The sequence below is a fragment of the Phodopus roborovskii genome, unplaced genomic scaffold (assembly GCF_943737965.1).
Source record: "Phodopus roborovskii unplaced genomic scaffold, PHOROB, whole genome shotgun sequence".
In the NCBI taxonomy this organism is placed as follows: Eukaryota; Metazoa; Chordata; class Mammalia; order Rodentia; family Cricetidae; genus Phodopus; species Phodopus roborovskii.
Genome location: NW_026125397.1, coordinates 3,086,475 through 3,114,201, shown reverse-complemented (window position 1 = coordinate 3,114,201; position 27,727 = coordinate 3,086,475). Strand labels below are relative to the sequence as shown.

Genomic DNA, 27,727 nt, shown 5'->3' with positions numbered 1-27,727 from the left:
CTTGGGTCCCCTGGAAGAGCAGACAGTGATCTTAACCACTGAGCCATCTCTCCATCCCCATGGATTTTTTTTATTTAAATTTTAATTAATTTTAATTTTTTCCAAGACAGGGTGTCACTATGTAGCTTTGGCTGTTCTGGAACACATGTAGACCAGGATAGCCTTGAACTCACAGAAATCCATCAGCCTCTGCCTTCCAAGTGCTGGATTAGAGGTGTGCTCCACCACTGCCTGCCTGAGCCTGGATTTCTTTCTTCTTCTTTTTGTTTTGTTTTTTGTTTTTTGAGACAGGGTCTCTCTGTGTGGCTTTGGAGCCTGTTCTGGAACTAGCTCTTATTGATCAGGCTGGTCTCAAAATCACAGAGATCCGCCTGCCTCTTCCTCCCAAGTGCTGTGTCTAAAGGTGTGTGCCCCCACTGCCCAGCCTGTGCATGGATTTTTAAAGTAGGTTCTGAAGAAGGAATTAACTCAGGTCCTCATGCTGATGTGGTATTTTACTCAGAGCCATCCCATCCTCAAATCACAAATATTTCTTAAAAGGTATGCCACAGAAATAACCATAGTGTCTGGAATGTCTGAGACAGCACATTTGGGGGAGGCGGCTATTTACTAAGTTTAACTTGACAGTGTTTCAGTACATTTAATAACCAGCAGAGCCGTTCAGATGCATTCCAGCCAACCATCAGCTCTGATTCATATCACCTTTCAGGCTGCTGCTGCAGGCCAGAGAAAGCGAAAACAATTTAACAACCCTGCATAGGCTCTTTTGACATTTGTTGATAATAGCTTCTAGTTGAATTTGATAAGAACTCTTTGTAGTGAGACAATAAGGCAAAACTAATGCACAATAAGAGCTGGCAGGAAAGCAGTCTTATTGAAGACTTTGCTTAACCAAAACAAACAAGCACACAAAGCCTCCTATACCATGAGAGCCCCTTCTAGGCTGGTATGATCCGTTAGCCCAGGAACTTGCTGCACCTCCTTTGATGGGACAGGAGAGCAGGGCTGACTGGAGAGCTCTCCCTCTGACACTATCACTTTAGCTTAACCGCGACTCTGCAGTCGCGTGTCTCCATTCAAAGAGCAGTTTCCTGGCTGCAGATGCATCTATTGGCCTTGGCACTCTATCTGTACTTCTCATTTAGCCAGCACATCTTGCTGTGGCAGTGCATGACAGTGATCTCAACACTGAGAGGAGAAGGAAGGATGGAAGCGAGTTCCAGGCCGGCCTGGTCTACACACCGAATTCCAGGCCAGTCAGTGTGTAAGTGAGAACACATCTCCAAACAGAACAAGAACACAGAAAGCACACATGGAAGCCACGAAGGTGAGACCTGCAGGAACCACACAGCGTTGGGAGGGGCTTCTAATCTCACCTCCAGTCCATCATTACCAAAAGGGACATTTAAAGCCCCTTTAAACATGGGCCACCCAATGGATCTTAGTTCCCAAATCACATTACTTTAAGAAAATCCAATCAGATACATCATGCAAAAATTTTAAACATAAGTTTATTTCTAACTGACACAGAATTCAGCACTTTGAATCCCCAGAGACGGGACAGGGCATCATCCTGTTTATAGCCTGTCTCCTTACTCTCATCCTTGCCTGGGACTGGAGGAGGGAGGAGAGCAAGGTACAACTTAAGAGTATTATAGACTAACCTAACTATGGTTCGTCTCAGACCCAGGTTCACAAAAGTATGACATTGAAGTGCCAGGCAAGTTGCCACTCCAAAAGGAAAGGGATGTGAACAGACAACTGTAGGAACAACATCCACACTATCTGTATTTTATGTTCTAATAAGGGAATGTCCTTGAAACATAAGTCTACCCTCCCCTGAATATACTCGATCTTGTCTGAAGGAAAATTTAATCAACAATAAATTAACATGAATAGTGCCTAAAACTTGATTACATGATAATATAAATGTTTTAGGTAAAGTTGTCTTAAAAAAGGAACAGTTTGGGTAAGTAGACAAGAATAAGAAATTGTTCAAACATTTACTACTTTATAAATAACACCAACATTCACATAATATTATATATTACAATGGTACCATAACAATACAAAATATATGAACCGACATACACACAGGACATGCACACATTATATTCTTATTAAAGATTGAGACATGACACTTTCCAGATTTATAAAACATACTCGAAATCACCATATTTTGTTACTTTTGAAAAGTATGTGCTTTTTTATTATACAATATCTTTGGTTTCTATTTAAAATCATCTTGGTTATTAAAACAAGGAGCTTCTCTTAAAAGCTTGATTGTTTCTTCTATGATGTAAAGTAAAACTTTCATTTAATGAATGACTAAACACTCACGTACTGTAAATCCATAGGATGTATAAACTCAAAACCCACTTAGGACTTTGGCTGGAAGACCATGATCATTAACCTGTTCAGGAGGTAGTCATGGTGATGACAGCCTTAAAATTAGGTCAGTCTCTGGAGACTGGAATGAATGGACAGCAAACAACCAATCACACATGTAGGAAATGCCCCATGAGAAACAACGTAGTAACAATGAAATCACCATCATGAATCATTTGGTTTCCTTTCAAAAGCCGGCACCTAGAACTCCCAGCACACAGAGGGTTGAAAGAAAGGAAGTGTTCAGAACAGGGTTGTCTGCTTTCTGGTGGATAGGTGGGTGAGTTCATTTGCTAAACGGTTGAGGGAAGCACCGCTTTGCACTGCTAAGAGCACCATTCAGCCACCTTCTAACATGAGAAACGCTCTTGTCCCAATGCAAGTGACGCTCAGCCGCTTATTGCTTTTTTACTCTCAAGTTTTTTTCTTCCTATTTAAGAAAGGTAGGGAGAGCAACTTCAGATGCTATTTCCATCTGTACACATCCAGAAAAGAAAACATCAAGTAAGTAACAGAACAGGTTTGGTTTTCCTTTTGACTGTACCTCTATCTGGAGAATTTAGCAAGGTTGCAGATGAGGACGAGAGCCGCTTGCTAATGACAGGATCAACATGTTTCGAAAGATTCATGGTGGAAACTGACCGCCTGTCTGGATCTAAAACAAATGGAGATAATGCTAATTGACAGCGGCACGCAGGGTTGCAATTGTTCAGAGGTGGAAGAGGAAGCAGGACGGGACGGGAGGCGTTCAGCGTGATTTCTAGAGCTTCCTTAACAGCACAGTTTCCCAAGTGGACCTATTAAAGTCAGTTAAAGGCCAGAAATAACGGTCACTTTTTTTTTTTTTTTTTAAGAAATAAAATAAAGGTTTAGTTCAGCAGCTTACATGAAGGCAGATATAACATGAGCAGATGAAGACAAACCCAAGGACGAGGAAAAGGCTACTGAGCTGGTGCAGGTCAACTGTAAAGCAAAGAGACCCAGGACAGTGGGTATGGTATGGTCGTGGTAAAATGCACACCAGGCTCTGCTGCTGCTTTCTGTCTATACCCCAGCTACTAGGCAGCTAGCCTGGCAATCTTTGCAAGCTCCCACTCCTGCCTTGATTTTTTTCTGATGGGGACTCACTGTAGCCTGGCCTGGCCTCAGACTTGCTAGGCCTTTGACCCCCAATCCAAGGAACGCAGGTGCACACCATTTAGTACAAGCTTGTCTGTCTGTTTCCTATTCTCCCTCCTTCCTGCTTCCCGTTTCTTTACCTCTCCTGGTGTTTGAACCCATTGTTAGGTAAGAGCTCTACAACTGAACCGTACCTGCAGCTCCAGACAGAAAGCCAATAAACAAAAGGGCACAGTGGTGGAGTTTGCCAACTGTGCCATAGATCTGGGGCTGTGTGTGTGGTGGGGTGAGTACATAAACGTGCCCAACAGAACTGGCAGCAATATAAATCAGAATTCTAAGTTAATGAGTATCATTGTTCAAATTACCCTGAAGCCAAATAAAGAATGGCTTTGGGGTTCAAATCAGAAGGGAAATCATCATTATAAAGGCAAAAAAAAAAAAAAAAATCAGTTCTGTCAATTTGTTGTCAGAACAAACAGATACAATCTTACTCATTGGTAAATGCACAATGACCGAATGGGCTACACGGGATAAAGCTCTACCCGTGTCAGTGTGTATCTGTCAGCATTGTGCGGACACTGATCTACAATGGCTAAAGTTAAAGAATCGGTGCCAGTTTTCTCCTCGTGGCTAATGAAAGCACAATAGAAATGTTCTCGGTTGCATCACCACTACGCTGTCCCCAGGGTCTGAATAATCTTGGCACTAAACATTTTTGATGAACTTTGCTCAACAGCATAGCCATTTTGACGATTATCTACTGGTAATAACCCATTGATGACACCTGAATTTTCTACTGGGATTAACTTTTATAGCTGGAATTTTAACTGTGTTTTTAAAAAGAAAAAAAATATGACCTAACATGATTACTGGGACTTACATTTTCATTTCTCTGACGGGGTCTGGGCAATGAGAATAGAAGCATAGAGGGAAAAAGTAACAGGATCGCCCTGATGATGGATGTGGGTGTGTGCTGAGGACAGACAAAAGCCATGTCCATGTGGTTGGACAGCGGCGTTTTCTGATGTCGATTCTACACTACACTTTGGCTGAGGGGGCGGTGTCTATATTAAACCTAAATATTGCTATTTCTCCATAGGTTACTAAAAACACTTAGTTCTATTTCCTAGTAAGCAGGGAAAAAAATGAGCTAGACAATCTCTTATCTACCAAAACAGTGTGAATGGCAAAGTCAGCTCGGCTACAGATGCTTGAAACCATGGAGGCATGCCTGTGTGTCATCTGAGACAATTTTCATTCATTTCTTCTTTGCACTGAATGAAAAACAATTTCACAAGAGGAGAGGATTGATGATTTTATAAGTAAAAATCTTTTTCAGGGCAGTATTAGCTGATGTATCAGTAGCCAAACAAGATGATGACTTTGATGGGGACCATTTCCAGGTTTGAGAGCCTGGCATGATCAGCAAGGCTTAGGAGCAGGCTTGGGTCAGGTGTTTCCCTGAAGCAAAGGTGGTAAAATGGGCAGCACTGATGTCTCAACACCTTAGCAGCTCAGCATCATGTGTGAGAGCTTCAACAAATTCCAGTTATCTCTCTCCTCTCTCTCTCTCTGTCTCTCTCTTTCTCTCTTTCTCTCTCTCTCTCTCTCTCTCTCTCTCTCACACACACACACACACACACGTCTCTTTTTTAGCATACCAGTAGTTTGCTCCCAACTGAATTTTACCTAACAGCTCATAAGAGCATCACTGGCTTTACTGCTCTGGATGGCCAAGTAGAAAGCAAGGATTAAGGTTTTGTAGGTTTATTGTTTCTCAAAGATGCCTGACACTGTATAACAGAGCATTTTTATCATATAGACAGGAAGCATGAAGCTCAGTAAAATAAAAACATGGCCATAAAACATTTACCATGAGCATTTTTCTTCATGGTACAGCCACGAAAAATATTTCTAGATAAAACATCCCATATAAACTTGCCATTTCTGATGACAGATTTGGGTGTGCTCCCTCAAAGGTGGTAAAGAGCCATGGGGAAAATGTGCTTCTAGGCTTGGTTGCGTGCCATAGAGAGATAAACTGTGATCATACTTGCTGAACTTAAAAACAAAATTCAGGGTTATAAAAAGCAGTAATGAAAAAACACAACAACCATGCAAACAACAATTCAATTACTCAGGTAAAAGTAAAGCTGCCTATGAGTGCGTTGTATTGATAGCCACCGGAGCTGTTAAGCTGGATGCACTTTGGTTAAGGTGATTCTTAGCTGAAAGGCAATGTAAATAGGCTTTATTAAAAATGCCTTAAAGAGAAAGCAAACATGCCATGTGAAACTATTTCAGCACCCTTACTTCACCTGAGTCATAACATCACACTTAAGAAACACTGTGCCCAGCTCAGATCTAGGTCTATGCGACTGACAGTGGGCATGCATGATGACTGGGGTGGTGACAGGCCAGCTGTCCATCAACTGGTCCTAAGTCTGAGGGGCTAGCTACAAAGCAGGCAGTCATCAAACACAGGGATGTCTGTACCAGATTTCCTAGCACCCTCCAAAGCTGTGATGTGGTGGTCCACCCCTGCTAAATGGAGAAGGTGAATAATGACTCAAGAGAACCACCTGGGGACAGAATGTAAGACATGATTTAAAAAAAAAAAAAAAAAGAGTATCAGACTCACACAACTGAAAAAGAATTAACTTACTATGTAAGAGTTAAGGTGTATTGAATTTACAGTACAAAAATAAACCTTTTGCTAAGTTTGTATTTCAATATAATTTTATGTCCACTCAAGCAGAGAAGTAGCTTGGACATTTACTATTATCTCTAGTCTAAGACACGTGCACACACTCCTCCAGAACATCAGTGCTATACAGGTTAGGGTCAGGTACAAATGCTTACAGTGCTGACTCTGATCTAGCTACACTGCTGAGATTCTTCCCAGGAGAAAGGGACGAGGGTTAACTTATCCCACGGCCATGAAGACCTTATGCAAATGAAATCACCACCACAGTTCAGACTGTCCAGTTTTAGAGTACTGCATAGGCTTCATCTCTAGGGGTCTCTGCAACCCACACAGAAGGGAGCAAGAGAGGTCCTTGGGGTTTACCTCCATCACCCCCTTCCGCTCAAACAATGGCGGCATCATTTAATTATAGTTTAATGATTTCAGCAGGATTTTTGTTTTGTAACCAAAGATTTAGGGGGGAAAAAGCAAAAGCACTTTTACTGTCCAGGAAAAAAACAAAACCCAAACACAGAGGAGACTTGAAAGTGGTGTCTGTATTTACCTGCACTGTGAATGTTGGGGCTCCCATGGAGAGGGCCTCCCCACGACCACCGGTTATATTTCTGCTTTGGCTTCTGGCTCCTTTCCATAGTCCGTCGCACAACAGCTTCATGGCGCTCCTTATTTGGGACAGAAGAGCCAGTGGTTAGGTTTAGCTGGTTGAAGGTTCTGGAGTAGACTACCTAAATTCTGGGCCCCATGCTATTGCTGTTATAATTTATTTTCTAACCTGTGTACTTTATCTTAAGAAGGCAACAGTAACACTCTCGGATAACTTGCTAGTTTAAAGCCCTTGCATAGAACAATCAAATAAATACTTCCCTACTGGTTGTGACACTTCACTTAAGTTTTTATTTACTTTTATACATATTGTACATGCATTGTCTTGCTGTCCTCAAACTTGTGATCCTCCTGCTTCAGCTTCCTGACTGCTATGACAATAGGTGTGTACCATTATGCCCCATTTAATTGTTGGTTTTGTTGTTGCTGTGTGTGTGTGTGTGTGTGTGTGTGTGTGTGTTTTACTGAGATTCAGGGTGTCGGGACCTTATGCATGCTATCATTATTATAAGGTGTGACTTTGTTTATTCTTCACTTATTTAACTCTGTGAAGCTGCGTTGCTGTGCCTGTTTAAAACACCTGATGGTCTAATAAAGAGCTGAACGGCCAATACTGAGGCAGGAGCAAGGACAGGCGGGGCTGGCAGGCAGAGAGTATGAACAGGAGAAACCAGGAGAAAGAGGATGGCAAGGGCCCCGAAATAAGAAGGAAAAGTAAGATATACAAAAGAAAGAAAGATAAAAACCCAGAGGGAAATTTAAAGATTTAAAAAAAAAAAAAAAAAAAAAAAAAAGCTGGCTAGAAACAGTCAAGCTAAGGCTGGGCGCTCATAACTATAAATTAGATGTGTGATTTATTTGTGTGCTGGACCCCCCCAAATGAGCCAAAGAGTAAAAAACAACCAACAAGATGTGTGTGTGTGTGTGTGTGAGAGAGAGAGAGACAGACAGAGACAGAAAGAGAGAGAGAGAGAGAGAGAGAGAGAGAGAGAGAGAAATATTCAAAGGTGCCAGAACCTTATGCATGCTGGCAAGTGCTTGGCCCATGCCTACATCCTCAGCTTCATATGGAGCCGTACTTAAGAAGTGGAATTCAGAAAGTGAGGACACAATGATAATTTTTCTTTTTCCTGTACCCACAAGCAGAGTGAATACTATGGATAAGTTAGAAAGAATGGGAGGGCTCCAAGATAGGAAAGTCCTTTTTCTTTGAAGCTTGGTGCATAGCCCAGGCTACCCTTGAAGTTGTGGCAAACTGTTTTCTGAGTGCTGGGATTACAAGCATGTTCTACCTCAGCTGCTAAGGTCACTCACTGCTCCCTATGCTCTACTGCCTGTGGAACTTAACTTTCTGCATATAACTCCCCACCCCTTTTGGGGAAACATAACACTCACTTAAGGTTTGAGTGAGCGTTAAATGAAGTATGTATGTGGAAATACTTACCTACGTGGAATGTTTGCAAGACCCTATGGAAGGCCACTTGGGGGTTTCAGCGCGTCAGTGCAGGGGAACAAAGCATGGGCGAGTGTCATGTTTTCATGAGAGATTCGAGTACTCAAAGTTCCAGCAGCAACACTCCTGTCCACACCGCCCCCCCCCCCCCGGGCTCCCCAACACCTGCAGCTATCTGCACCGCTGAGTACATGGCAACCTTGCATGCAGCACTATGGAAGCGGGGGTGGGGGTAGGGTAGGGGCGGACGTTCTGCTGCAGAGCGGTGTTGCGCACCTTGTCTTCCTCCAGCCTCTGTCTGCGCTTCTCCTCCACAGCTGCCCTCCTCCGCTCCTCCTTCAGCCGCTGGTCCTCCAGTTTCTTCTTCCGTGCTTCCAGGTGCCTTTCATAGTGCTGCCGGGCTCGCTCTTCTCTTTCCAGCCAGACCATCTCTCGCGCAGCTTTGGAGGCAAACAGAGATCCAACACCGGCAAGCTTAGGGTGTGAGTAGTTAGTGCCAGGTAAGTGGTTCGCACTAACTGTCCATTTGTGCGGTTCCAGCTTGGCCTTTGTTTTACTCACTGTGTCATAGAGGTCGCCCTGAATTTTGCTTCCTGGTTTGGTGTTGTGGCCTTTATAGTATAGACTGCATGCTCTGATACTACTACGGTGCTCTAGGAGCAACAGTACCACGCCCCTCTCTTTTTTTAAAAAGTGATACCTTGGGCCGGTGACGCGGCCCAGCAAGTAAAATCACTTGCCAATGCAAGCCGGAGGCCCCAAATTCCATTCCTGGAACCATCACAAACTCTATCACAAACTCTCTATCGTTGTTTACTGCCTATGTGCCACACACACACACACACACACACACACACACACACACACACACACAGAGTACATAAATCACCATCAAAATGCCAGGCATGGTGGAACACAACTACAAACCCAGGTTGAGGCAGGGGTATTACCAAGAGTTGAAGGTCAGCCTAGAGTATATAATAATGTTTCACTTAAAAAACCTTCTGTCCCCCAGCTCCTCCTTCGCCCCCCAACCCATCTCTCCTCACTTTTTCATTCCTTTTTTATTTTTTAGAGTTTGTAGTCCAAGCTGGCTGGCTTTGAACTCACAACAATCCTCTGCTCCTGCCTTCTAAGTGTTGAAATCATAGGAGGAGCCACCATGCACAGCTATTTGGTTTTACTTGCTTTAATCACATGCACTCAAGTATAAAAATTTTGGACTTTTTTGTTTGTGTTTTGAGACAGGGTTTCTCCATATAACAGCCTGGCTGTCCTGGAACTATTATCTAGTTTGAGGTCACACAGTTTTTCAGTAAGAACATAAGGGGAAAAGAAATCGTCAGGTTGTGGCACACATCTTTAATCCCCCTTACTTGGGAGGCTAAAGCAGGCTAATCTCTGAGTTTAAAGCCAGCCTCATCCATGAGTGAGTTCCAGTACAGCCAGAGAGCCAGAGATACACAAAGAAGCCCTTTTTCAACACACACACACACACACACACACACACACACACACACACACACACACACACACACACGAGAAAAGAAAAAGAAATCTATTGCTATAGACAGAAGTATGTCCCTAACCCCAAATCCCAATGTTGGAAGGAAACCCTTTAGCAGGAAAATAAGGCTGAACTAGCTGGGCATGGTGGTACGTGCCTATAATCTCAGCACAGAAGCTAAGGCAGGAAGACCACTGTCCCAGGCCACTGGGCTATGCAGAAGGCTCTGTTTCAAGAAGCAAAAATATAAAATAAGAAAAAGTTCAAATGGGCCCCTAAAGAGGGGAGCCCTTACTCGACAGAATTAGTGTTCTTTTAAGAAGGTATAACAGAGCTCATTCTCTATGCATGTGCGTATAATACGTATTTTTTTTTTTTTTAGATCTTTATAGTCTGTGTGTGCATGATGCATTTGTGTGGCAAGTGCCTCTATCCACTGAGCCATTTCAATAGCCCTTCTTTTCTCTTTTGATGCCCGTGCTCAATGGAAGAGCCCCAAGCTGGCGTGGAACCAAACACTGATCTGGGGTGCCCCTGACTCCAGACTGTGAGAGAATATAATTCTGAGGCTGAAATCACCCAGTGACTGGAATTCTGTGAGGGCAGCAGCCCCAATGGCCAATAAAGATCATTACATCTTTAAGTCATCAATAGTCATTTAACTTCATAAAGATTTAGCTTTATAACAGAATAGCATGTCCAGACAAACCATGAAACACTTTGAACATTAACCTCTCATCCTTTGAAGTTTTAAAACTCATCCCTAGCCCAATGGCTCTAAAATAAAAGGAAATGGACAAGAGCAAATTAGTCTCACCTGAACTGTGCAACCAGGATGCTTTAATGGTAAGGTAAATGGTAACAGTATGTCGGTGCCATACAAAACAGAAATACATTAACAATTTGGATTCTACTTAGAAATTGCTCAGTGCCTGTTTGCCAAGAGGGTTAAGGATGAGAAAGAGGGACTGGAGAAGATACACGAGCCACACAGGCACTTGAGACATGTCCTGCCCCTGACTAGCTTTGGACCACTGAACAAGTGATGAAGCCCATGGTCCTCTTCCTGAAATTACGATAGCACTGGTATCCTCACGGGACTGTGGGTGAGCTCATGGTAATATGCAGAATACTTGGTACAGTGCTATGCTCTTGTATGAGCCCAACACATGCAAATAATACGGCTGTGTGTCAATCTTGTTAACCCCTGTGCTATTGGCACAGATAGCATTCAGCTACTAGAAGGATACAAGTAGGACAGAGAACTCAGTGTGCTCACAGGCTAGGTGTGACCTACACCTATCACACTGACTGTCCTGGTCCTCCTGAGCAGGCTCTTATCTAATTTCACTGGTGTGTGAGGGAACAGAATGAACACATGGATGCCATCAACTTCTGCAGCATGTACAGTTTTGTATCTGTCGCTTTTTTTTTCTTTTTGTGCTAGGGTATGAACTGAGGATCTACCACTAGGCTATAACTCCAATCCGAATTTCAAAGCAAGGTGCAGAAAGAAGCATTTCTAGTTACATTTCTAGTCAAACTCTGATATGGGGAGGCCCTGATAAGAATATACTATATGTATAGTATATGTCTTTATTAATATTTGCTATAGTATTTATTAACATACTGGGGATATTAGCGATTTTTAAGTGAAAGAAAAAGTATACAATAATCTCAAGATATATGTATTGTGTGTATAATTTATTAATTTGCTGAAATAGCATCTTGCTATGCATTTCAGGCCAGCTTGGAGCTCACTATATAACTCAGGCTGGCCTTTCCTTCACCAGTAATGGATTTACAGGCATGCACCACTATACTTTGCTTTATTTTCATTTTGAATGTGAAGATTTTAACTAGACAATTTTAACTTTAGGGCTGTGGATACAGCTCATTAATAGAACCCTTGTCTAATATATACAACACCTTAGGCTTGGTCTTTAACCTTACAGATTACTCCAACTCTTGTTGGAATTGTATAATTCAGGTAAATACCTTTTTCTTCCTTCCTTCCTTTCTTTCTTTTTTCTTTTTTTGGTTACTGCAAACAAAATGTATGTAATAATTCTTTGAAGGAGATGTAGTATGATTTAGCTCATTGATTCAGGGGGCTGTGGGAAGGGGAAAACAAGAGAGTAAATTATTTTACAGGGCTTTGAAACTTTGTTTTTTGTTTTTTTTTTAAATTAGGCTAACCCTCAAATAACCAGCTATGTTGTTTAAAAGCTCATTTACCAGTAACATGCTTGCTGCTTATGCAAGGCCCTGGAGCTGCTCTCCAGTCTACCAAGAAAAAGGAATAAATGACAAAGAGCTATGAGACAAATGAAAGTACAAATGTAATAAATGAAAACACAGACTCCACGGAGAAGGCTTGGAATTGAAACGAGAGGATACAAAGTTAAAAGATGCTCCCAAGACCAGATGGCACAAAAGACTAGAGCTGGGGTTTTGATTCGGCTCATTCCAGAGCTTGGACTCCGCCTGCACGTTCTTGCCTACCCTAAAGCAGAACCTGCTCCTGCTTGTCTTCCCCCATGAGACTCCTGGGAACACTGTGTGAAGTCTGAAAGCGCAGGCGCCTCCTCTGTGGTTCCCCTCAGAAGTGTGACAGTGGACTCTGTCACACCTTAGAAACAGCTCTCTCCCCCATGCAGCGCACTTTCGGCAACTCTCTTGCTGTCACTGTAGGAACTCCGCCCCCTTTGCACAGGACTCACTCTATTTGCTTTTCCCAGTACACATATCTAGAGAACTCAACTCTCTGAGCCCTCACTGGGGCTACCTCTGTCCAGGATCTCTCTCTCCTGCCTGGTAGTCTGACATTCAAGCCTCTTTCTGTCAGAAGTCTCTCCTGAGTGGCAGTCTGGAGAGTTCCCACCCTAGCTCCCACCTATGCTCCCACTGTCTAGTCTGGTGGATCATGTAAAGCATGTCCTGGGGACCATTCCTAGCATGGAGGTGGGCAGGTGGAGAAAAAGACAGGAAGGAGGGAGAGAGAGCTAAAGGACTCTCACACAAAGTGATTTACATAGCTTTGATGAATGTAATTGTAATTCAAGGCTTTCCCACTTATTACTCATTTTTCCTTTCATTCTTTCTTTCTTTCTTTTTTCTTCCTTCTTTCTTTCTTCTTTCTTTCTTTCTTTCTTTCTTTCTTTTTCTTTCTTTCTTTCTGAGATGGAATTTTACTCTGTAGCTTAAGCTGTCCTGGAAGTCACTATGCAGCTCAAGCTGGTTTTGAGCTCTGGGTAATCCTTCTGTCTCAGTACCCCAAGGACTAGGATAAAACTTTCTTTCCCTTTAACTGTAATTGGAGTATGCAGAGAAGAACTGTCTGCTGTGACCTTTCAGAGCACCCACAATAATCCACAACACTGTCCTGTGTGATGGGTTTCCATTTGGCGTGCTTCCCTGTGATTGAAGGCTAACTGAGGTGTTTGAACAGCAATTCACACATGTGGAAACTCTAGAGCTCTCCCCTTATGTGTGGGGAGAAGGATTCAAGATAAGGAAGTAAGACAGATAGTTCCCAGAAATTCTAATGTTGTTTAGCCTTTGCTTGACCAATGACTGTCCTTGGAACTTCCGGTTACCATCCCAACCCTAATCTTTAACACTCCTCACAGAATGGTAGCATTGTCCTCTCCTGGCTGTCTCTCAGCTCCCTTCCTAGGAACCATAGTCACCCCTCTATCTGCTATCCCTTAGCTCAGAAAAATCAGGCCTAGAGCTACAGGCACCTAGTCATGTGACTGGCCACAGTCCTCCATTATCATCACCTCCTGGAAAGAGGCTCAGCTCATACCCTGTGCTAACCCTGAGTCACGTACAGGGATTATCTCCACAGCTGTGCTCTGAGACCAGCAGCACTGTGAGACACATGGAAATGAGGTAACCTGCTTCATATCTCACAAGTGGTGCAGCTGGGGCTCAAACTCCTGACTGTCTCACTCTAGAAGCACAAAGAGCCATTCTGGTAAAAGGTCCAGGCTGGAACCTCTCCCGGCGACTAATGTCCCTCCTCCACATGGGGAGAGATAGGGAAGGTCCCCATTACTCAATGTCACCCTCAGACTTCATCATCTGCTCACTAGAATTCTTATTGCTTGGGTTTAAGATCTTATTCTCACACTGAAACGCAAAGTAAATTTAGGAGTAAAGAGATAAATTGGTCACATTGTTCATTTGATCTGAAGACTTCACGAAGACTTTGTTTACCTAACATTTAGTGTTCCAGCCCCAGCCGGACTCATGACACAGCCACTCAGGTGTGTGCTAATGTCCATGTCCCTCCCACAGGAGGCATCTGGCCCCAGAGGGGTCTCTTACCACCTGCTTAGTCTAGGAACGTCTGTATAGCAGTTCACCAGGTGCCAGGGTTAGGCAGCCAGCGCTGAGATTGATCATAGATCAGCTAAGCTTACACACTTGGTACCTGGATTGCAGGAAGGACCGATTCCTTAAAAGATTTCAATGAACTTGCTCACCCCCACCCACCACTTCTTTTGGGACTAGTTTCTGAACCAAAGCTTTCCTCAGGAAAAAACAAAAAAACAAAACAAAACAACAACAACAAAAAAAAACTTCTCTACAAATCAGAAGGGGTTTCACATATGATGACTCTAGCAGGGTTAAACCATCATTGTGTGTTTACTAATTAATACTAATTTGCTTTCAGTGTTTTTGAGATGAACATCCTATACCAGGTAAAATGATAATTTATCTCTCAACTGTATTCACTAGTATTATTGTCCCTGAAGAGATCACACATTAAAATGAGAAAGAAAAAGAAAGACAAAGTAAGAAGTTATGGCTGGAAAGTCTAATATAGTTATCTCAGCTGATCTAATTGAAATTTGTTCCAAAGCTAAAATCGTTTTTATATTATTGTGTTATTTTGAAAATACCCCTACAGCCAGGGCTGTTACACAGAGAAACTCTGCCTCAAAAAACCAAAACCAACCAAACAAAAACAAACAAACAAAACCCCACTTTGATTGATTTCTTGGACAGCTTTAAACTTAGCTGTAAAAACCAACACAAGCTAATTAAAGATTTATAAGCTCAATAAGAGCTGTATCAGTGACATATATTCTATAATAATTTCATCTTTTAAAAATTTTTAAATTACACTTTTTATGCATTCATGTGTGTGTGTATGTGGGCACATTCATGCCACAGTACATATGTGGACAGTGGTTTGAAGCTAAGAGCCTTTATACACTAAGCTATCTCTATCCTTCTTCCATAATTTTATAGAACCCACAAACACCCAGAAGGTATAGTCACATAAAGATTTTGGTCTCAGAAGGTCAAGAATATAGTTCAGTGCTAGACTGAACTATATAGACTATATAGACTGTACTTTATAGCATGTACAACAACCTAGGTATTTTAACAACATCAACAACAAGCAATAGCAACAACAATAACAACACACACACACTAAAGAATGCACAGAAATGACACACAAGATTTGGAATTTGAAAAAGAAAATAATTAGCAAATACTAAGTTGCTTATTAGTATTTTTGAGATGAACATTTTATGCCAGGTTGAAATGACAATGTATCTCTCCACTGTACTCATTAATACTGCTGTCCCTGAATTGATAACACATTAAAATTAGAAAGAAAAAAAAGGCAAAATAAAGATATGGTTGGAAGGGTAAAGTATAATATAATTAATTACCTCAGCTAATTTATCAAATTACCAAAAGAATGTCAAAACACTTGGAAAAACTAAACCTAACACTTCAAACACACTCCATATTGTTTTCAAACAGAGAAACTTGTAATGCAACTCTTGTAATGTGGAGGACTTTTTGGGGGGGGGGTAAATATTCTTTAAATATTCTCCTGAACTTTGTCACATGGAGGTTAACAAGATTCAAAGTACAGCTGTCCTACAGATTATCTCTGTCTTATTCATCTGAGATACTAGTTAAGCTTAAGAATTTAGCTCTCATGTGAGAGAACCTTAGTAAAATCAGGTAACAGCACTAACTTGCATTCCTGCTGTGATCACCTACATTTAAGAGTCTAGATTTACTTGATTTAACATTCAGCAATTAATTATTGGACATTTACTATGCCCAACTTTATTCAGGTTTTTCTACTGGGCTTTAGAAATGGGCACAGGTACAACCCTTTTCCTTTATGGAAGGTGTACTTCTTCTCTTCTGCTGGGTTAGAGACAGGGAAAGCCCCACCTAAAGGACTAGGCTAAGTCGAGACTCTGCTGGTAGCTATAGATGACCCTTGAATAAACCTGGATAGATACTCACTAGCAAACAATGTTATTATGTCAGCCAAGGAAGATTTCTCTCTCCCTTCCAGTGTGTGTGTGTGTGTGTGTGTGTTATATGCTTGTAGGAGCATGCGTGTTTAGAGGTGCTGACTCGTTTGTGTGCGCAGAGGCCAGAGATTGATGCTAGCTTTCTTTCACTATCATTGTCCACCTTATTTTTTGAGATGGTCTCTTACTGAACCAGGCACTCACTGTTTCAGTTAGACTGGTTGTCCAGTAAGCTCCCAGGCCTTGCCTGTCTCTTTCCCTCAGAGTTGGGGAATTATACACACAGTACCATTCCCCAGTTCCAGGTGAGCATCTGAACTTGTGTCCTCATGTCTTCACAGCAAATGCTTAGTAGCTCAGACCAGTAGGAAGACGATTCCAGCACTTCTAGCAACAGCTGAAATGCCAAAAAAACAAAAATATGACCCCAATTTCTCAGGGCCAGGAATGTACTGGCACAATTAGGACCCAGATGTTACCAAGCCAAGTCAGTTTTGGATGACAATGTAGCTGTCTAGAGGCTAAGTTTAAAGCAGAGCGGGGTGGCTCTCACCTGTACTCACAGCACTCAGAGGGCTGAGGCAGGAAGAGGACTGGGAGGCTGAGGCCGTCTAGGCTATGGAGAGAGACCCACGCCAAAAGCTCCAAACCAAAACAAGCTGTGTTACAGACAACGGGGAACCACCTGCTAGAGATGTGAGAACCATCACCATCACCCGAGACAAACGGTCAAGACAAAGACATTTCTCCCTAGGTTAAAAAAAAAAAAAAGGTCAGAAGAGAGACAGCAAGAGAGATGTAGAAATCAAGTGTGGTTTTTAAGGAATGGTCTGAACTGATTTATTGGAGTGGAGTGATTGAGGAGACCACTTATAAAGCTTTTAAGACAGGGAAAAAGCTTTCAGAGAGCGTATGCCCTGTGTCTAAGCAACCAACCGAGCAGTTTCACAGAGGAAGAATCATGCTGGGTTTTATATGAAAACCGGAAGGATAATAGAGGAAGAACAGGCCAAGTGACACAATCAGACCATAAAAGCATTAAAGCGTAACTCAGAGATTTAACATGGAAAATATTAACAGACCCTGCCTACTTGCCCACCAATGCAAACGCCACACATCCAGAAGCAACCACTGGATCCTCCTCCCCTCCCCACTCCTGATTCTGCCTTTTAAGAGATCTGGGCTGAAAAAAAAAAAAAAAATCAACAAAAAACCTTCGATTTCAATGTTAATTTCAACCTCCATCCAACATAAAATAATCGCAATCACTGGTTATTAATTTTTTTAGTTTCCTTCTAAAAATTAAAACATTTCCATATGTGCAGCATTACAAAGTTTGAAAGCACAGTAGCAGCCGACATAAAAAAAACCTTTGTGTTTTTTTCATATGGTGCATATTTCTACGGTTTTTCTATTTATTCAAAGCCTTTTATTTTGAATACTGCCATGCTGGCCAGCTCGTCTAACCAACCTCACAGCTGAGTAGCAGTGTGCTCAGGAGGAGGGTGACCTAAAGGCCTGCTTTCCAGGAACTGCCTGCCTGCAGGAACCTGCCAGAAGCATGGGACAGTAGGTCTAGGAGGAAACACTGGGCTCAGAAAAGCAGCAGTTCAATTATTTCCCAGCAAGTTAGTGAAAATGTGTTTAAGAACATCTCAGCAGCAGCATGAATGGTGCAGGAGGCTGTAATCCCAGCACTAAGGAAGCAGACATCCCAAGTTTGAGGCCACTGCCACCAGGCCACCAGTACCACAATAGGTTCTTGATCAGGAACAGTAAAGGAATGGGCTAGAGAGGCTGAGTTCTCCGGCAGATGAACTAGTTCTTCTAGACTACACAATGTCAGCAGAGCACGGGCCACTTTCTGGAACAACCTCCATCTCCAGGTTGCCTTAGTTTCAAAACATCTACATACTCTAGTCACATTAAGCATTTTCTTTTCAAAGCACATAAGGATCGTTCGTTTGGCAACTTGGCATGCCCCTCTCTGCTGAACTGTACTGATGGACTCAGGGGGAGGGAAAGACACTGTCTTTAGTTGTGTACCCACAGATGTAGCAAACCCTTGAACATACAGACAGCCCTGGTTAAACTCATCATGCATGCACACACGCACACACACATGCACGCACGCGCACACACACACATACAACATGAGCGTGGGGGAAAAACTGGGGCGTCAACAGTAGTGGTATGAAGAAAATAGAGGGTGAGGAGTTAGTAATTAAAATGCTATCTATATAAAATTGACAAAAATAAAAGTAAAGTGAAAACAAATGGTTGTTGGATAGAAACCATTAGATCACTCAACATAAGTTTGATTCTGGGGGCTGGAGAGATGGTCAGTAGTTAAGAGCACTGGCTGCTCTTCCAGAGGACTCGGGTTCAATTCCCAGCATGCACATGGTGGCTTCCAACAGTCTAACTCCAGGTCTAGGGGAATCAGACACCCTCACAAAGACACACATCAAAACACTGTAAAAAAGGAGTTCTTAAATGCACATAAAATAAAAATAATGAATTTTAAAAAGCAAAAAAAAAAAAAAAAAAAAAAAAAAAAAAAAGTCCAGTTCTGAAAAAAGCAAACAAAAGATATCAAATATAGGAAGGGCCGGCACAGGCCTCCATAGCCACCGTTCTAGAACATGGGACTGCTCTTCCTCTGAGTGCCACTTCCTGGTGAGCCAGTCTTGTGACTCAGCTTGCCAGGTGGCTGCAGGCAAACACTAGAGCAGCTGACGGTTCACAAGGGCCTCTGGTGACAAGAGGAAAAGGCAGGGACCTGGCATCGGCCTCTGCCTTTCCTGTCTGTAAAGTCAGCAGCAGGAAGTAGTATCAAGTCTCATACCTTTGGACCTAAAAAAGGGACCACGTTTACTGTCCTTGCACTGCTTTTCCCTTTTTGGTTTTGTAGATTGCAGGTCTGCGGATGACTGCTTTAGTCCTAAGCTTGGCTCACACACTAGGCGCCTTCAGCCACCAGCCGCCAGCCAAATACCCAAACGCACACCCAACAGCACACAGGTATGCCTATTCTCTCAGTATTAAGTGTCTAGTGTCTCTAGTCTTAGAGCAGAAAGATTAGCATTTCAACAAAGCCATCACTTAATGACCAGGCACACGCGATGCAGAGGCTTGAACTACCTAGCTGCTTTTCTCGTTCCTCACGGCGTTCACGGGCCAGACGCTGCCGATCATCAACCCGTAGCACAGGCGGGGGATCTGAAATGAGACAAAGGAGGAGGATGAATTTTAAAAATGTACACACTGGTAGACAACTTTTGTTAGAAATATTTGAAGAATGAGGGCTGAAGCAAGGGCTGAGTGGTTAAGAACAATTAATTATTCACTTTTGCCGAGGACCTGAGTTTGGGCCCCAGCAACACATCTGGGAGGTGAGGGTGTGTGTGTTGGGTGTTACAACTGCCCGTGCTCCAGCCCCAAGGATCTCACAAGCTCTTCTGGCCTCCGTGGGCACTCATTCCCATTACACACGCCAACACCCCTCCCCCTCCCCCCGACATACATACACATATAATTAATTTTTAAAAATGTTTGATGTATGGTTTCTGTGTAGCCCTGGTTGACCTAGAACTTGTTCTTGTAGACCAGGCTGGCCTAGAACTATGTACTACCATGCACAGCCTACATAATTAAATTTTAAAAAAATTTTACTGAAATATTAATATTCTTATGAAAATTAGTATGTGTCTACACTCAGTGATATGCTTTGTTATCATTACTTTTCTGAGAGTGCCCAAGTATTTTAAAGCATTGGCAAGCTGGTATGTATTGAATACTTTGATTCCCTGCATCATCATCAGGAAAAAAACAAGAATCAAGTAAAGTCACAATTTTTCTGAAGCCCTTTGATATTTTCAACAGATAGTGTTTGTGTCACTTAGCTATCTGATTTCTATTATTCTTATTTATCAGATCTAATATGGAGAATTTCCACGTCAGATTGGAATATAGCTAGTCAGTGATACAAGGCCTGCCTAGCTTATTGTGCTCTATGGCACAATAAAAACAAACAAAACCAAAAGGGACTTCTACTTTCATAGGGTGCGCACATGAATGTGGGGAGTTGAGAGTCTACTAGAGTAAATCAGTCCCATGGGGACAGAGCACCCTCTCCAGTTCCAGGCACAGAGAAACCTCCGATAAGTACTTGTCCTTGGTGGGAATGTGGGTGGGCAGATGTGGCTGAGTAAAAGGGAGATCTCAGCCTGCTCACTAAAGTGCAGCTGACACGGTTCAAGCAACAGTATCTATCCACTGCTGTCTTCCGCCTAAACGACAAGCCGGATTTACCTTCTTCAATAAAGGTGATTTCCACATGTCAAAAAGACAAAACAAAGTAGAATGGATATTGTTTTGTGAGCCTGGACCCAGACATTTCTGTCTTTATTGATGCATGGAAGTTGAGTGGTCTGGCCTGAATAATGTATGGAAACCCTGTGGACTGCATCAGCTTTGTGCTGCACGCTCAGCTTGCCTGGGACCCACACAGTGGTTGTGGGGCGCTGGGAAGAAAGTGGCGCTGCCAGTTCAGATGTTTGTATTATGTTTACAGACAGTATGTTTCTTTGTGTCACTGAATGGAACAGATCATGACTCAGGCGATTACATAAAATTATCCTATAGGTAGGTCACAATCACTGCAGGGAACTGAATGAAGGCTAACTACTGTGTGGGTGTCTCTGTAAAGACGTGAGTGGGTTTTCAGAAGTCACAAAAGATACACAATGATGCTGGGCATACAGGCTTGACAACTGCATTATAACTTGGCTTCAAACAGGGCTCCCCACCTGTGGATTGCGACCCCTTTGGAGTTCGAATGACCCTTTCACAGGGATCGCTTAAGACCATTGGAAAACATTGAGATTCTTAACAGTAGCAAAGTTAGTTATGAAGTAGCAACGAGTATAATTTTATGGTTGGGGGTCTCCACAGCATGAGGAACTGTGCTTACAGGGATGCAGCATTAGGAAGGTTGAGAACCACTGTTTTAGATGCTGTTTGATGGTAAATGAATGTGTCCATGAAAGTCATCTCAGTGATTACCAAATGATTTCAAAGGCTTATGTTTCACTTCCATTTTAAAGGAGGGAGCGCTGAGGCAATTGAAAGATTTTACTTTCTGTATCACAAATCTGTGTGAGAGGGTTTTGTTGACAGGAACACGACCAATCACTCCCAAATTCTACCTGTAGTTTGTACTTAACATCATGTGTTCAAGGCTTTTGGAATAACCTTCCCCTTCTCCACATATTATCTTACCTGGTTTATTTCCTGAGTGGTTGGTATTCTGTCCTGAAACTGTAGAAGTGGTGCGGCTGTGGGCAGTTTTCTTTTCTTGTCCTTTGTAGCCATCAGGCACTACAGAGTGAGACAGGAAGAGAGTTCATGAGTTCCTTACAATTAATTCACAAGCATTCAGTCACTCAGCCTCGGCATCAGGTAGGAGGCTAGAGTCAAAAACACAAAGTAGTGGTTACAGTTCTTTTCCATGTTGTTTTGAGACAGTCTTGGGCAGTAGGCACTGGGTTACTCTGGTGTGCTTACTCTGTAGCTCAGGCTGGCCTCAAACTCTCATAAAATCCTCCTGCCTGAGCTCCAGCCTCCTGCTTGAGTGTTGAGATTACAGGAAATACTTCTTTAAAAGCTTACAAGGAGTTGAACACAGATCACCAAAAAGGGAACCAGGAGGTAATATATATTAGGATTTTGAAGAAGGCTCTGGCCCAAATTCAACTAAAAGATAATTAGTATTATTTCAGTTTTCAGCGCTGGGTGTCTGATCACTGTCACACCTGCTAGGCAAGTGCTCTAGTCAGCTGCATCCTCGCTCGGTACAGCAAAGATTCTTAGATATTCCTAGGACAGGAACAAAGGGTGGAAATAACAGGCATTTCTCTGGTTCTTAGAAATATAGGATTCTTGATGGGTGGTGGCGCGCTCGCCTTTAATTCTGGCACCTGGGAGGCAAAAGCAGGCAGATCTCATTGAGTTTGAGGCCAGCCTGGTCTACTAAGTGAGTTCCAGGACAGTCAAGACTGTTACACAGAGAAACCCTGCCTTGAAAAACGAAAGATAGAAAGAAATGGGAGGGGAGGGAGGGAGGGGGGGAGAGATTTTCCAGATCCAGGACAGCTGTTTGACATAAATTCCTTGACTGAACCTGATTTCTAAGGAAGTTTGCTGCAATTTCAGAAATCACAGCAAATCCACGTCCTTCCCCTTTTCCCACCTCTACAGCTGCTCCACCTGCAACACCTCCCTCAGTTCAGCCACTCTGCTTTCCCAGACATACAGGTTCAAGCCGCAAGAGTCATCATTGGCTTCTTTTTATCCCCGGTGTTTAATTCATTAATTCTCTCTAATTTTCCTCGGGAAGCATCTCACCACTTCCAATCACTTTGCTTATCTACCTGACCTTGCCATGGCCCCTTTAGTCTGTCCTCACTTCATAGTCTCCCTCTGCTCAAAACTCTCCAACACCACCTCCCATTCTGCCCAGAGTAAAATCCAAGGTCTCTACCATGGCCCGAAAGACATGGTGTGGTTTCCTCTTGATGGGGTAACACTTCCCATTCTGCTTGGCTCCAGGAGAACCAGCTGCCTCCGTAGTCCATCTCAGACTCTGAGCGTGTACCCCCAAAACTCTTCTCCCAGATGGGGTCAGCGGCTGGGCTCTGTGCTTCACCTTCTTTGCATCTCTGCTCAATTGTGACATCAGAGTCCTTCTGACCTATTTAAAAATGCCGCCCATCTCTCCTCCCTAGCCTGTCTAGTTAGTCCTTACCCATGGGCAGCTTCCTGTTTCCTTTTAAAGGCGGACAGAACAAGGAAGAACAGGGTACCATTTGCTCAAGGGGCTTGAACCTGAACAGTGGGATGGCAATTACACTTCATGAAGACTAAGCTTAAATGAGCTTTCCAAGATGTATTTCTCTCCTCCTTGTTCTCGGAGACAAGGTCTTGGCATCTAGTTTTGGCTGGCCTGCGCTCACAGTGTAAGCTAGTTCATGGCATTGTCCCTGACTTAATCTTCCCAGTGCTGGAATTATAGGCATGTACACTTGGGGGTGGGTACTGAATTTACAAGTGGATTGTAGAGACCCAGCCTTTTCCCTCTGAGGGAGGCAAATGCTAACTTCTTTTGTGGCTGTATTTGGATTACATAAGGAATTTGCTATCTAGGTTTAAACAACCTGTTTGCCTTAAGTGACAGCTTCAAAGATAAACACTGATGAGTGGTTTTCTTTACACACTGGGCTCCTTTTCAACCTTATTTTCTGGAAAGCTTTGTAAAGATTCAGGAAGACCGTATCCTCTGAACTTGATTCTGTAGAAAGGGCTGATGGCATGGCTCAGTGGTAGAGCGCTTGCCCGGAGTATGCCTAAGCCGTCCATCCATCTTCAGCACCGGTGCTGAGGAGGATACAGCAGAATGGGCAGACAGTAAATGAAGTCAAACAGCAGATGTCTTGACCATGGGTTTCTAACTGTACTTGTCACTCAAGGAAACTTTACTTACGCTTGCACTTCCCAGTTGGGAAAGGGTCATGTGTAGTGCACACAGAAGGGAGTGGTGGTGGTGGTTAAATCAGGATAAGCCTAAGTGGACCAGGACCGGCCCTGGCACTGACCCAGCTAAGCAGAAGATGTCAGGACAGCTCCATAATACTGTCCCACGTGCTCTTATTTCAAAACCATGTGGCCAGCAGGTGAAGTCCAGACTGACTAGGGTTGGCCTACAGTCTCATAATTGGAGAGGCAGCCCCTGAAATGACACACTGAAGTGTCTCTGGAACCTCTGTTGTTCACTGTGGTAGAGCAAGAAGTTCCTTCATGTTGTAGGCTAATCTCTCAAAAAGGGCTCATAAGTAATAATTAAGTAGATGTGTCACAGGGACTGGGGAAGAGTGGAGGATTTTTTTATTTTTTATTAACTGTCACTGCCAGCACATAGCAGACTGTTTAACATTGTCCTCCTAAACCTTTACCTCCGAGACAGGATTTCTCTGTGTGTATACCTGGCTGTTCTGTAACTGGATCTGTAACCAGGCTGGCCTGGAACTCACAGAGATCCTCCGCCTCTGCCTTGCCGCTCTGGTAAACCTTTACTTTTATGTTACCTTCTTGAAGTTTTATTATTAGAGGAAATGGGCAGATTCCTAGGGAAAAACCCAACTGTTGCGCACGCGCGCACACGCGCACACACACACACACACAGAGTGAATATTATCACGAAGGCTACTTGAACTTTTTTGCATTATTAAGAATACTATATACACAAATAAAAGGTATTAAAGCACGTGCTCCCTTGAACTGGCTTAGTGCATAGCTGCAAACCCAGCATTTTGCAGACCAAGGGAGAGAAAAGCCAGCTGCAATTTTCAGGAAAATGATCACCTTAATCTTTAGATAACCAGACTATAACAGTACCACTGGCTTAAAATATATTTCACCCGTTTTGGCTTGGTGTCATCACCTAACATCATTTACTTTTTCTGTGCTGACTGGCTTTCTTATGACAAATACCAACTCTAACTGAGTATTATAACAGACCCACAGTACGCATTGCCATTTTTCTGAATAAGCCCTAAGATTACCACAAATGCCAACTCTGAGTATTATAACAGACCCACAGCACGTGCTCAGTGGGAGTCATGTTTCTGAATAAGCTTCCCTCTTTTGCTTGATTCTAGTTTGCTTCATTGTACAAAAAGCCAAATGTGAAAGATAAATTTTATGCTCAACAGCCTTAGGGAAATGAAGTGAACATTACATTGAGGCTGGGGGTGTCACTCACTGGTTAGAGCACTTAGTGTGAGTAAGAGCCTAAGTTTCCAGCACCACAACCATTGATAACAGCAGCAACAAAACTCACAGGATAAAAACAACTCCATCTAGATAGCATAGCTCCTCCTGGAAACACAAAGATTAGGGCTCTGTGGTTAAAGCATTTGTTGCTCTTGTAGAGTACCCCAGTTTGGTTTCCCAAACCCAGGTTGGGTGGCACTCAACCCCCTGGAACCCCAGCTCAAGGGAATCCAACACCTAGTTTTGGCCTCTGCAGCCTCTAGCACACATGTACGCACACCTCCCCTGCCTCCCTGCTACATACATAACACAGACATAAATATATATTTAAAAAAACGTCTTTTAAAAATTTACCAAAACGGGAGACTGGGTAAAGTGCCCATTGTGCAATCATGAGGACAAAAGGGTGGTGGCCTGAGGATGGCCCCAAAAGGCTGGCTCTTACGCTTGGTCATTAGGGAGTGGCACTACACGAGAGAGATTAGGAGGTGTGGCCTCGTTGGAGGAGGTGTGGCCTCGGAGGAGGTGTGGGCTCGTTGGAGGAGGTGTGTCACTGGGGTAGGCTTTGCAGATTCAGATGTAGAACACTCAGCTATTTCTGCCTATGTATGCCGTGTTCCTAGGTGCTGCGGTTACAGGCACACACACACCACTGTGCCAGGCTTGAACTGTCATACCTCGTGCTCCACTGCCCTATGAGTCCATGTCTTATCAACTACTTCTTTGGTGATTATAGTAAGTACAAAAGACAGGCAGACCCGAAGTTGATCTGAAACCTGGTTTTCCTTTACCGAGTAACAACATCACAGAGGTACCGGAAGGACGAATCGGGAAATGTGTGTTAACAATTATCAGAGGCTTGTCACATAGAGAGTCTGCTCAGGCCCTGTCTCCTGGGACTTCCTTGTCAGCAGTGTGTTTCAGAGCCAGCAAATCTGCTTCTGTTGTGTGAATTCTTTGCATACCACTTACGCTAAGGCTCAACTTCCCTTTGTAAAGAAAGCAGAGACGTAGGGCTGTGAAAACAACATGGAGGAAGGCAGCCCAATGCCTTGCTGGTAGTAAATCATAGGAAGTCATTTGGCTTTCCCTGTCCCCTACACACTTAGTAAATAAACTGGCTTTCTCTCTCCTCGGAGCTCCAGGGAAGGAAAGCCTGGACTAACTTGGTGACAGTGTTCCAGGAGAGCAAGCAAGAGACGGGGCAGAAAAGCCTGGTCCGGTGCTGGTTCCAAAGGCTCTGAGCTCAGCTATGACCCTCCCAGGAGCCCCTGTGGAGACTGACCTTGTTGACATGGTTTCCAGGGTGTGACCTGCTCTGAGAAGAGCCTATGGTCAGCCTTAATGAGGTTTGAGAGAGGACCTTTTTCTAAGACTTAAAAGCCTTTTAATATCAAGTGGAAAATAAGCCTTAAAAACCTCATTCACCATAATATGAAAAATAAATTCTTCAATTTATTTTAATAGTACAGGGAATTTCTCTATATAAGAACAACATGGGGTTGGAGAATTAGCCTAGGAGCAGGATGACTTACCCTACCTCACACAAACCCATGTGGGAGACCCTGGGTTTGGTTCTCAGCACCCCCCACCTCAATAAAAAAGGGCAAAAACAAAGAAAAAACTCACCAAACAACAACAACAAAAAAAAAAAAAAAAAAAAAAAAAAAAAAGAAAGAAAGAAAGAAAGAAAGAGATCATCTTCAGCTTTCCAAAAGTTAAACAACAACAAAAACAAAAAACCCTGAAACTCTTAGGAAACTATTAGATAGGGCTACACATACATTTTAAATGACTCAGGTGGTTTCCCAATATTGTTTACTTGAATCTTCTCCTCATGTTCAAATTGGAAAACTGAGCCATATGCCATGATGCTCAATAAGCTTTTGCCAGCCTTAAGAAACCACAAATGATCTCCCTGCTCCTTTAAAAGCTTTATTCCATTAGTGTCTAAGTGAGCATGCTGGAGTAAGGCCAAGAGGAAGCCCACAGACAAGGTGCCCGTGGACAGCCTTGGGACAGTCTCCCTGATGCACTCCAAGCCAAAAATATGGAGGCGGCAGGCGCAGGGCTGTCTACTAAAAACTGCGCAGCTCCCGACAAGTGCTGAATGAACCTCTGCAGTCCACACAAGCTGTGACTTCCTATGTCCCCTGACGGCCTTCCTCTTTGGAGGTCCTGAGGGTTTCCACAGCTTCCTTTTCCTCTTTGAACATATGATGTGATGGAAGAGCCTTCTTTCAACAGATCAATGTAACTGCTCTAATGAATGAGCTGCTCTTTTGGTCAGAATTCGTATTCTATGTACAGCACATAAAGTGGACCTGGAGAACGAACCCGGGCCTTGTGCTTTTTAGATAAGAACTCTCTCCTGAGATAAATCTAAACCCTTGTTTGAAACAGGGTTTCAGGCTAGCTTTGAACTCATGATCCTCTTACTTTAGCCTCTCTCGTCCTAGGAGTATAGGCATACAGCATCATGTACGAATTTAGCTATAAGTTTTAATAAGACAGAGAATATGGGCCGGAAGGCAGACAAACCTTAAGACACAGTTGCTCTCTCTGTCCATCATTTAATTGGCTTTGTCGACATATAGCTTAAGGAACACACGGCATGTCTTTCGGTCATAGTTGGATATTAGCAGTTTCATATTTAATCTAAATGTTTCAATCTATCTTCAGGAAAAAGCTAATGCAATAGACCAGACATTGCTATCCTCACATATGTGCATTTACATATTTACATATAATCATTCCTCATGCTTATCCACTCAACTATACCTGCCAGGGTTATTATAACATTTCAATCATAG

At 43.0% G+C, this 27,727-nt stretch overlaps 1 protein-coding gene across 1 annotated transcript in view; it reads right to left on the bottom strand.

Annotated features, from left to right (window-relative positions):
• Positions 1–27,727, bottom strand: part of Map7 (microtubule associated protein 7) — a 102,873-nt gene that overhangs the window by 25,328 nt on the left and 49,818 nt on the right. Inside the window, exons 2-6 of the mRNA XM_051175361.1 lie at positions 21,366–21,464; positions 19,227–19,304; positions 8,550–8,713; positions 6,762–6,879; positions 2,933–3,043 (exon numbers count right to left, since the gene is read on the bottom strand). Coding sequence (XP_051031318.1) covers positions 2,933–3,043; positions 6,762–6,879; positions 8,550–8,713; positions 19,227–19,304; positions 21,366–21,464 — 570 coding nt within the window. The remainder of the gene's footprint in view (positions 1–2,932; positions 3,044–6,761; positions 6,880–8,549; positions 8,714–19,226; positions 19,305–21,365; positions 21,465–27,727) is intronic.